The following is a 12,727-nucleotide window of genomic DNA, read 5'->3' as shown; positions in this document are numbered from 1 at the left end:
TTCTCACTTCAAAACCTAAATCAAACACCTTAAACACAGGGATTCTGGTAAAACAAGAATGTTTTATGGTCTTCAGACAGTCAACCAACATTACACATGATGCCTCTAGGTAGCTTGAAAAAGGGACTTTTGATTAAAACAGCCTTTAAACCACCATAGGTAACAATCACAATTAGGAGCCACAGCTTTGATAAAGGATAAATCATTATGATTCTTTGACGGGAAAGTCCCGTGGATGGCTTTACATGAGGATACAATGTGTTATACAATATAATGTTATATTGAGACATTACATTTAGTTTTACTTGCAAAAGAAGATCTTTTTGGTCACTAAAATCCAAATGTAAACAAGAACTGTCATTAAAAAAATAGCTATGATTATACCTGAGATTTGGTAATGCTTTCAATTCTGCATGATGATGATGATGATGTCCACAATACACATGGACAGAAGAGAGCAGAACAAAAGAGAGAGACCTGTTGCTTTGTTGGTACCAATGCCTCTCCTTTCCTGTTAGATCACATCTCTCTTGTACCCCATGTGGCCTTGATACATTGTTAACCCCTTAGGGACAAAGGGCGGTCCCTAAACCCATTGAAAACAATGCATTTTTAGCCCGTACATGTACGGGCTTTGTCATTAAGGGGTTAAATATCACAAGACTGGGTATGTTGCCACATTGTATCCCTTTTCATCAAACCTAAGCCTTTGAAAACTGTTTTAAAAGGAAAATGTGGAGAGTGATCACCAGCTCACTGGCCTGGATCAGCAGCAGAAGGTCTCAGATGTAATTAATTATTGTATCATATTTTTTGTAGGCGGCCAATAATGAGAATATTCAATCACTATGATCGAAAATAGCAAATCAAAGAAGCAATGATTAGTTCCTGGTGAAAGATTTAATTTAACTGCTACTTAAAGGAACGCTCCGATCTCCCATGAAGCTTCATCAATGAAGAATGCATATGAAAGTACATTGTGAGTTCTTTAATGTAGCGATCGGTGGTAGGAAAGTACTCCCCTTGAAATCAATAGAAGCATTATGTGTGCATGAGCCCATGGCATCTCATTAGCCCACCTGATGTGGTGGGAGATGTGGTCAGTCAAACACATATTCAGCATGGCAAATAGATGGCAGGTAGGGAAAGGGGAAAATAAATAAGGGGCTCTAAATCCCTCCAGGCATTTCCACATTGAAATCTAAAGGGACCATATAGCTGCCATTTGGATTACGGTGCATATGATACCTAGGATGTCCCTTGAACAGATATGGTAATTCCTATACAGCTATATATTGAACAATTACCATATTGGCTCGAATATAGGCCGCACTTTTTTCCCCCACTTTAAGTCTTTAAAGTGGGGGTGCGGCCTATATTCGGGGTCTAGCGCCGGGCAGGCAGCGGGGTTAGGATACAGATCCCCCGCAGCGGTGCAGGGGACCTGCATCCTACTCCCCGATACGCTCAGACAGCCTCCCCTGCCAGCACTTCCCACGGGGGGGGGTGCCGGCACGTTGTCTAAGCGCATCGTGCGGACCGTCCGCATGATGCGTTTTACCTCTGCCCCCCCCCCCGGGTGTCTTGCGGGGCCGGCGGGGGACATCTACGCAATACAACTTCCAGTGCCGGCAGTTGTATACGCGTATTGCGTAGATGTCCCCCGCCGGCCCCGCAAGACACCTGGGAGTCTGCTCCGGTAAGTCGGGGGGGGCAGAGGAGGACAGTGGTAGCATATCTCGGGGAGGGAGGACAGTGGTAGCATATCTCGGGGAGGGAGGACAGTGGTAGCATATCTCGGGGAGGGAGGACAGTGGCAGCATATCTCGGGGGAGGGGGACAGAGTGGCAACATGTTTTTTTCGTGCTTTTTTAAAGAAAAACACTTTTTCTTTTAAAAAGCACCAAACTTTTAGGGTGCGGCCTATATACGGGGGCGGCCTATATCCGAGCCAATATGGTATATATAGTAAGAATCCAAACTGGTGCGTTAAATATTTGGATTTAGGTTACAAATAATGAAACAACTATTTTATAAGCGGAACTATGTAATCTCACATTTTTTATCAATGTTTTCGTAATCTTGTTCTGATCTATGCCTTATCCTAGGGTCTTTTGTACAATCCAAAGCATTCATCACACATAAATGGTGTGAATGTAGCAAAGACCTAAAGACAGATGGTGTGTTGTGATTTAGCACAAAGTAATAGCACAATATTGATTCTTTCCATCAAAGTTCATATCCTGGTGCTATAAGTCATTTTCTAAAATACGGTCAGGCAAAAAAGTACTCATGTTCAATTCAACCGTCCAAGTCAACAATCAAGGCTACAGAGAAGTATATAATCATTTCTCCTTCACCGACCAGGTAGTAACCCCCATATAATTAGTAGAGACCCCAACCAGAATGAATTCTTGTCTGGATCCTATCTCAAACATCCAAGTAAGAAAGCACTTGGGAAATAGTGGCCATAACGTGGTTTCATTAAAGATTCATTCAGGAAAGCAAATTGGTTATTACTCCACCAAAACACTTTTTCACAGGGCCAACTACGACAGGCTTGGATTGTTTTCTGGACAAAACAAAGAAGACAAGGGGAATACCTTTAAGAACACATTGCAAAATTACACACATCAATGTATATACAAATATAAAAGAAGCAAATTAAAGCCGATCTGGTTTACCAATAACGCCAAGAAATAAAGAAAATACAAGAAATCGACATTTAAAGCGAGGGATCAGCAGCAACATTTACAGAGTACAAAGATGCCAACAAAGCCTGCAAAAAAGGCGACTAAAATGGCTAAACTGGAAAATGAGAAACGGATTGCCAGGGAGAGTAAAACTAATCTAAATATTAAAAAGGGGGAAAAAAGGCTAAAGGCAGAGAATGTTGGTCATTTGTTGTCTGAAATGGTGAACTTAGTTAGAGAGAAAAGAGAGAAAGTGGAAATTGTAAATATTTTTTTTTAAATGCTGTTTACACCAAGGAGGAAGCTACTTAATGAGCTAAGCCTAATTCTGATCACGCCATAATTTTTGATCTTTAGGGATTAGGCATTGTGACAATCGACTGGCCCAAGACAGATGTAGTACCTATATTAAAAAAAGGGATCAAAATCTCAGCTGAGTAGATACAGGCCAGTGAGCTTGACATCTGTAGTGGGAAAATTATTTGAAGGATTTGCTAAAGGCTTACATTCAAAAATACATCTAGAATTGGAATATGATTAGTAGAACTTGTCATGGTCTTGTGAAAGGCAGGCCATGCCAAACCAACTTAATAGCATTCTATGAAGAAGTCAGTAAAAATATAGATCCAGGTGCGGCATTAGATGTGATCTATTTGGACTTTGCCAACGCAATGTCAAGGTTCCACACAAAGGTTACTGTACCAATTGTCAGAAGTAGGCTTAGGGGCAAATGTATGCTAAAGGAGAGAATACAAAGAGCTGTTAATGCAAAATTTGCAAACTGGACCAGGGTATTAAGTGGAGTCCCTCAGTCATCTGTCCTGTGACTTCTTATTTTTTATTTGTTTGTTAATGATCTCCCGTGTTGCATTGAGAGCCCTGTCTCTATTGGTGACACAAAATTAGGTAGAATCTGCAGGATGATTTAGACTGGGGAGACATGTGAAATTCAATACAGACACATGTAAGATTATGCGGACAATAATAACAATGCAAAGGCCAATAAGATGTTGACATGTATAAAACGGGGTATTGATTCACAGGAGGAAGATATCATCTTGCCTCTCTAAAAATCACCTTGAATTTGTGGTGCAATTCTGGGTACCGGTCCTTAAAAAGGACATTATAGAACTAGAAGAAGTATAAAGTACCACATTAAGATCTTGGCTATGAAGAAAGACTAGAAAACTTGTATTTAAATAGGCTACAAAAACAGGGGGATATTAGAGGGGATATTATAACATTGGATAGATATGTTCAGGTCCAATATAAAGAGCTCTCCAGAGGCCAGTTCATTAACAGAAATGTACGAAGAACAAGAGGTCCTCCTCTCAGACGAAGACTTAACAGACTACAAATGAAGGGATCCTTTACAGTAAGGACAACAAATGTATGGAATTCAGATTCAGATAGAGTAGATGCCTTCAAAAAGTCTGGATATTATTTTTTTTAGAAAAGTAGAACATACAGGACTATAAATGATAGAATAAAAATTATTATTTAGATCTTCCTCATCCAAGTAGAAATCTGCTTCCTGCTTTGGAGTCAAGAAGGATTTGGGGAATTTGTTCCCAAAAGCAGGAAGCGTAGGTAGATATGATCACTATAAATGTCAACTACATTTGTGCATGCTTAGAAATTATTACCCAGAAAAAGTCTTATTTTGTTGAAAAGAACAAATTATACAGTTAAAAAACAGAACCTATGCTTTGATGCATGATCGTGCATAGTTTATGTTTACAGGATTTTAGATATTAAATTTATACATCTACTGCTCCTTTCTAGTTTACCTTTCAGATCTGGAGTCCTTCCATCAATACCCCATCCCAGTTGGCAAGTGTAACGAGGCAAATGGGTACTTGGGTTGTCTGCTGAACTCAGTCGGGATTAGAAGGGTCCGTAGCAGAGCACTTTCAAATGTGGTCACCAAGCAAGTACTTAAACTTTGTATATTTAACAACCACATAATTTAATTAACTTAGAACTCAAAAAAAACATATTTTAATTTTAATGCAATATACGCTTTTTTTTTTTATACTGCTCTTAACCCATTGAGTTGGACATCCTGCTGCATAAGAGGAAGGGGTCTATCACCAGAAACTTGCTCAGACCACTTATCACTGAACGTCAGGGCTAGACAATATGATTCGATCTATTCAACTCCTTCAGATTCCAAAAACTAATCTCATTGAAATGAAAAAAATGATCATAAAGCTGGTTTTGAAGAAAATCAGGAGACAAATTGCACCTAAAATGTTGCCCCGAAAATCAGAAACTTGACTTAGTTCTACTCTCTAGAACATCTTCAATTTATATAATTACTCTTTTTGTGGCATTTTAAACTATCCCAATTCAGGTCTAGAAACCCTACGGTAAAACATTACGGGACAAAGCGGTAACAGAAATAAGTACACGGCAATAACGTACTTCTCAACATGCCATATAGCAAAGAGGGACACTTTTAATTTCGATAATGTGGTTAGAGGCGGGGTTGGTAGGCAGCTTTACAAAGACATTTTATATTACTTTGTGATCTGATTCCTTTGAAAGAAGAATAATGTATTCTATTTACTGACTTTCATTTGAAATTCGAAAAGAAATACATATTTTTTTTTAGTTGCCGTGTTTAGTCTCTCCGTTAATGCAAGCAGATAACCAAATTTGTTTTTCTGTTTAACAGTAACTGCATGAATTATATGAAATGGTGTTTTGACTCTAAAGAGCAATATATTTTCATTTCATAAAAATGTTTAATTAGCTTTAGGAAGAAATGACTTTGCTGTGTGAAGAGGTTTATCACGGGCACCAGTGAGTAATTGTTAAGGAATAATTACATTGTTAGTACGCTTTGAGTAAAGAACCTTAAGTATTCATTAATTGCAGGAAGCGATGGATTTTAATAATAGAAAATGTATTCATTTATTTTGAGAACAATGCGGTTTAATAGCAGAACGAAAAAAAAAAAATGTCTTTCAGAAGGATATATTACAAAACCCTAAGGCAGTAAGTGGATAATTGTGAAATGTTAATGGCCAAAAAAAGTTAAGTCAATGAATGCCCCAATGTGTTCCTGTCGTTTTAAAAGAAACAAAGTAGCCAATTGTTCATGTAGCCTTAAATACCTTTGACGTCCTGTAATATAACTAAACATTAATCCTTCTCTGTAGTTACAGTTAGGCAACGGCGAAAGGACGCCTCCATTTTTATGGAGCCAGGCTGTCAAAAAGTAGTACAGGGTTAATTATATTACATTTTTTTTTAAATAGGCTTATGCATTTATTTTCTTTTTTTAATATCCACAGCCCACACGGTGAACTTGTCGAACAGCACGGAACGTCTTTATGTTGGGCCTAAAGAGATCTAAGACTACAGTGTAAATGAGATACATCAGCCAAGCTAACCATAGAAAGGACACAAGATAAGAAAAACACTTTATGGGGATAATTTTATAGTCAGTCGTGTGGCTAAATCTTGTCTCATTAACTCTGATCCGTAGACGAATAGGAGATATTACATCACGGCAGCCAACCTTATTGCTTAGTATCCTTAGTGTCCACATGACCTATAAATGGGTCGGTTGGGGAGATCACCTTTGAAACCGGTCTACTGAGAAGTAGAATACCCTCTTAGGTGCTCTGCCCCCCCCTGGACCTGCTGCCCTAGGCCTAGTTGGCCTAGACCAGATTACGCCACTACATATACAAAGTCTCATTGTTGAATATACCAAAATTGACCCATCAAGGAATTGGTCCTTATGGGGGAAAAACATTTGTTTGTTTTGGAAATATCAAAACATTCTCATGTGCCTAGGCTACCCAATATGCTAAATAACGTACAACGCTGAGATAGTAAAATGGAAACTCGGCATATTAGAGCTGGAATATTATCTGCGTGTCAGAAATTCTGGTTGGCAATTTCCATAAAAGTCCTCAAACAGTTTTTTCTAAACTTTTTCTTCTTGCCTGATTAGCACTAGCTTTGCTTCTGTAAAACGTTTCGCATCTTGAAAACTAAAAAAAAATACCACACTGATTATGTGTTTTGCTCCTGATTAGGTAGGAATATAAAAATGTAAGAGGATAAATCAGTAAAAGTATAGTAGTATGGTAACCATAAAGCACATTGGTATTTTGTTTCCTGTTGGAGATATCGGTTTGTGCAAAAAGTACAACCGCGTACAAGAAAAAATCCCGAGAGAAAAGTTAGTTACCTGTGTAGGTTCTCGTTCCCATGAGTAAGATTGGGAGCTCGGCAATCATTGTGAAATTCCGGTATATATCCATAATCCTTGTACAGAGCCTCAGCACCTCTAGCTATTATAGACACTCCATTCTGCACTCGGCGGTGAAGGTTATCTTTCCAACCGGAGGTCAATACTGTAAAAAGTCCAACTGGCAGATGCTCTGGCATGTAATCTGTGCCACCTAAATTGGTTCCGACCATAAACCATATATAGCCTGGTCCGGTTAGTCCTGCCTCGCGAGCAGCCTTGAAGACCCCATCAGCTTCCTCCCTTGAACAGTAGAGAAGTCTAACTTGAACAGTTATTTCTTTTAATTGTCTTTTAAGTTTGGCACCATTGGGGTCATCTGTGAGATTGAGGGTCAAGACACCTCGGTTCTCCCAACCAATAAAACTGCTGTCCGTTAACAATTCAATGTAATCCACAAAGTCCTCGTATCCAGGAAATAACGTAGTGATGACTGCAAAAGCCGTCCAGTCATATTCTTCTAAGACTTCAAATATAACCCGTAACTGCTGTTCAGTTGAAGCACCCAACTGCAGAAAGGTGGAGCCCTTTTCCTGTAGTGAAAAAAATTAAACCTGTCAACGTTTATTTCATAAAATACAGAAAGCGATCTATCTATAATTTACGTTGAGTTAAAAGCCACCAATAAAAAAGAAATGTTAGTATACGCATTAGACAACCCAACACAAATCTGTTTACAAAGAAGAGGCAAGAATATCACTGAATAACAGACTTAACACTATAGCAGGCAATGGAATGGTCCAGTTATGGTGGGTATTACAATTAAGGACATTTGGAAGTCCTTAAGTTTAATACCCATGACACAATCAGTATGGTTATTTTTTTCAGTCATGTGACTTGTGATCATGTTGGCCTCTACTATTCCATTGTACAGTCCTATGGACTATGATGACACCAAATAAAACAATAAATAACACCATTACAAGTTTAAATGCTTTTTGAAAGGATGCAGTTATAGATTTTCACATCACTATATAGTTAAGTCATATATTATTGAAACTATGGAACGTTAACGTATAATGAATGGCTTTCTGCGAACATAAACCCTACGGTCCTCCGCATTGCTTTTAGTAAACATACACAGCACTCGTGCACCTAATGGTGCAATCAATCTCCATTTGGTTTTATGTTAATTTAAAATAAAGTACAATGGGCCCAATTCAATGACCCGTCCAAAACCTTAATTGGTTTTAACGGAGGTGAATAACGCATGGTTTGCAATTCAATGACCTCTCTAAAATCAAACTCTCAGGGGTAGACGCAAGATAACAATTGCTAAATGAAGTTCTACAATGAAAGCTAATGGAAACATCTACAGTTAGGCAATTCAGATAGCGCATTGACACATTTTAGTCATATTTTCCAGACAATTAAAAAGCTTAATTTTGCTTACAAATTTTTCATTTTGTGCCACAAATTATTATATATTTTTACTTTGACTTATAGCTATTATTTACACAGATTCATTTACGTTTCACATGATGATAATGTGTTGAACTTACAATGTATAAGTAAAAGTTATATTTAATCTTGTATGAGTTTTTGTTTTGCATCAAGGGGATCTGGACCTAAAATTGACAAAAGATCTTTAAAGGGAATTCTCTAAACGTGTGCACAAGGTTGGATGATTAGCATGTGTTGCTTTACCGTGTGCCCTGGGAGTTGACTAATCAGTAACAAATTAGAGTTTATGACCCCCTAAAATCTAGAAACTAGACAGGTCATTGAATTGGGCACAATATGATCAGATGTGCCAAATTATTAAAAAGTGGAGGTTTCGTGTGTAATATTTCATACTACTCCATTATTATTGTTTGTTTTTCATTTTTTTGTCATGACACAGCTTCATATGCATTTTTAAAAGGATTGATTTTCTAGTTCAAATATACTTGGAGTGATTCATCAGGACCCCAACTATCCATTCATGGCTTGCCAGCTGTTTGGCTTGTTTAAAATGCGTCCGGGCAAACGCATATCTTGCTTACCAGTGGGCATGTCCAGCGGGCTCCATTGGGATCTAATGAGACCCCCTGACTGCTTTCTGGGCAGTGATTGGGTGGGTGGAGCGCTGCAGTATTTTAGGGAAGATAAGTACTTTTTTTGCAGGATGTATGGTATGCATAGAAAGTACTTTAATATTTAATATTTTAAATATTAAATTATATATTATATTTAATATTTTTGTTGGTGTGTATGTGTGTATGTGTGTGTGTATGTATGGAGCATTAAATAGTCCCTGAAAATATCTCCTGATTTGCATGATGATTCCGTTATTCCAGATATAATAATATATGTTAATTGAAGCTATAAAAAGAACAGTACTAAATTAAAGAAAACTTAACCATTCTATGTAAGTACTGTATGCATGTAAGAGTTTGCATATATCGATACAACTAAACTTAATGCATAATGTTGTTTTAAAGCACTTTTACTTCCTGACAAAACGGAATTTCAGATATTTTAGGTCTTATGGAATGTTTTACACATTCAGTTCTAAAAACTATAAAACATTTTGACATTACAATAATAATTTGCCTTTAAGAAAAGCAGCCTCTACTTACACACACACACATTTATAAGTAAATACATTCTGTTCCAACGGACGCCAAGGTCAGCCAAATGCACCAATATAGTTAACGGCAATTAATACGTTGTTGGCCACTAATGATGCCGGGGAACTTCTCGCTGTAGACTCATGAGTTCGACTAAGCAGGAAAACAGTCTCCCAGATGTGAGAGTTTCATAGATCCTTAAAGAACTAGCTGTGCATGAAATTAGATATGCTGATCTTTACTCGCGCGGTATTGTCTGACTTTTAAATATTCATACAGTAATATCTGTTATCCAAAATTCTACATAGCCTATGGGGATGTAAGCCTGGACGTTGGTTTTTAACCCCTTAATGACAAAGCCCGCACATGTACGGGCTCAAAATGCATTGTCCTTAAGGGGTTAAAGAAATGTTTTTGCCGTTTCTTTCCCTTTCGAGTAAGTATAGAAGACCCTAACTGGCTAACCCTGACACCATTATTCATGACGGCCTTCCCTAGCGATTCTATTGAATGTTAATAACTGGATTAGCTTTGCAGATCCCTCACGCTGACAGCAGGATATGAGACAGAGTGAGTGCGCAAAGTGTGTATATAAACTGTCAGAAGAAAACCATTCGCCCCAAGACCGTTTGTAAAATATTAATGGAGGAAAATTGTCTTCTAGTCACAATGAGAGAACGTTAGATAGAAGGGGAGGAGGGCGGTGGGCTGGAAGGGAGATGGCGAACCAGGGATCGAAGTATGGAGAAGAGATGAATAGCAATGCACATAGAATAGCAGATATGTAAATGAAAAAGAAAGGATGATTGAAACCGTGAAATTGTGAACTAATTTAACACATCAGAGAAAAAAAATAATGCATTCCTAAGAATAATAAGAATAGAAGACGGATTTATATAAGTTGTGCGTTTACAATAAGATGACCAGATTTTTTAAATGAAATCCGAGGAATTCTATATGCTATACAGACAGCATTTGGTGAAATGATATATACCCGTAATCAGAAACAATCTTATTTTGCCTGATATAAAATCATATTAAACATATATCATATTTTTTTCCATTTTAAAGGAACAGTCTAATCTCTAAAATTGTATTTCTATTTTTTAATGTACGTTGGGAGTCCTTTTTGCATGGACTCCAATGCATTTTACTGCATGCTAGTTCATCTTTGGAGTTAAAAAATTAGACTTCTGTCTCAATGAAGTCTTCTCCTTGACTCCCTCAACTGAAAGCAAGAAGTATTAGTATATAAACTTCTTTCACATACTCGGTAGCGCTCTCAATGAAGTCATTGAAGCAGCAGCCAATCATGTCAGCAGACCATCAGTGTTCAGATAGCAGCCATGTGATTGGCTGCTGTCCCTCCTAATGATTTCAGTGGGAGCTCAGCTTCCATTTATTATAATGGGAATTCAGCTAGGCAAATGCAAGAAGCATACCACAGTATGCTCCCTGCTTTCAGTATAGGCAGCCAGGGGGAGGAGTTAAATGAGTCTTATTTTATAAGTCCGGCAGCTAAAGAATGCCTGCACTGATTTACATGCAGTAAAATGCATTGGAATCCACAAAAATTATATATAATATATAATTAAACATGAAAACATTTATTATTTTATACCTACTAACATCTAAAATGTACACATTTACCAACGTTTCGTTGAGTGATATATAGCTTTTATGGAATATGGTAAAGCAAAGAATAGATGAAAAGAAAAAATGTCGGTGCGCTTAGCTAGTCACAGGCTCAAATAATACAAATGTATAATACGAGGCCTACCAAACAGGTGTAAGCATGCTGCAAAAACAGTGTATTGGCTGTACAATGTATACAAAAAACAAAAACTGTCTGCGCTTCTTACCCTAATAAAGTTGGCAACAAATATATAAACATAATATAAATGAGAGGTTTTGGTTATATGAATCGGCCAAAGCATAATTAAGCTCACCCGCCACGTCAAGGCACACTCTCAATAGGGTGAGAACCTACTCTCACCTCCTACATAGTGGGCACACAAAGCAGTTTATACTGCTACCAAAACCTTATTAATGTATTGGGAGAGGTGCAATTAAACCTCCTCCCTATTAACCCCTGGACAGCAAGCTGCAACCAGACTGATGAGGAGCCAACAACCTCAAATATGTGCAAACAGGGAAAAGAAAAAATGAAAAAAAAAAAAAAAAAAGCGCAGACAGTTTTTGTTTTTTGTATACAAAGAATAGATGAATTTAGGTATCTAATAGGCCTCTCATCCAAAAAAGGTTTAAAACATGTAAAAATATTTATGTTACTGAAGGACTTTTTTTTTCTTTACATACCATACAGTAGTTACTACAATATACCATAATCTTTTTCCCACCAACATTAAGGCTAAAATATTTTGTTACAAATATCTCTGTTATATGGTGGGTTAAATTCTATTTAGGATTTTTTAAGGGACATGTCTGCTTTGCATTTTTGTAGACACAATACTAATACTAAGTTGATGCAGGAATTGAGGTGGGTGGATGGACAAAGACAGCATCCATCATGAAGAATTAGATATAACAATTACCAGGTCTTCAATTACTAGGTCGTTAAAGGATCAAGGATAACATACATTCCCAGGAGGAATATACAGCTTCTGTCTTGGAATTTTCATTTTATGCACTTAATGTAATGAAAATAATGGAGGATTAGACACATTTAGAGGTCACTGTCAAAGAACATCACCACAAATACTAACAATCTGATCTTTTTGCTGATTATATATATATATATATATATATATATATATATATATATAAAAAATCTGAAATAGAAGAATACGAATCCTTTTACAAAGTGGTCACTACCCTGTTAGGCATCGCCCTTCATCTCACAATAAAATGGCTTCCTTTCTGACCATCCCTTCTATTTCCCCTTCTCTGCATGGAATACAATTATGCATGCAAAACATGCCAGCACCTCTAATAAGCCTGACGTTTGCTGGGGCAATTGAGAACCAAGTTATCGGCCCTCTTTCCCCTTCTTTATTAACTGCATATTTTTTCTCCTTACTTGCAGCATGTCTCGCTCTTACCTCCAGTCTTTTCTAATATAATGATATTCAGCTCGGAAATGAAATTATTTTCTGCTCCTTCAGACTACCACAGGTTATATTTATCTTTATTTGGTCAGGCCTTTCCCTCAAACGACCTTTTTTTTGTTTTTAACATTTGCAACGAGGCAC

General features: G+C 37.4%; 1 protein-coding gene across 1 annotated transcript in view; it reads right to left on the bottom strand.

The window, feature by feature from the left end:
- Positions 1–12,727, bottom strand: part of GRIN2D (glutamate ionotropic receptor NMDA type subunit 2D) — a 228,995-nt gene that overhangs the window by 101,137 nt on the left and 115,131 nt on the right. Inside the window, exon 3 of the mRNA XM_053451874.1 lies at positions 6,904–7,496. Coding sequence (XP_053307849.1) covers positions 6,904–7,496 — 593 coding nt within the window. The remainder of the gene's footprint in view (positions 1–6,903; positions 7,497–12,727) is intronic.

This window comes from Spea bombifrons, chromosome 12 (assembly GCF_027358695.1).
Source record: "Spea bombifrons isolate aSpeBom1 chromosome 12, aSpeBom1.2.pri, whole genome shotgun sequence".
Taxonomy (NCBI): Eukaryota; Metazoa; Chordata; class Amphibia; order Anura; family Pelobatidae; genus Spea; species Spea bombifrons.
The sequence above is the reverse complement of the archived record's forward strand: the minus strand, read 5'-3'. Positions and strand labels throughout refer to the sequence as shown.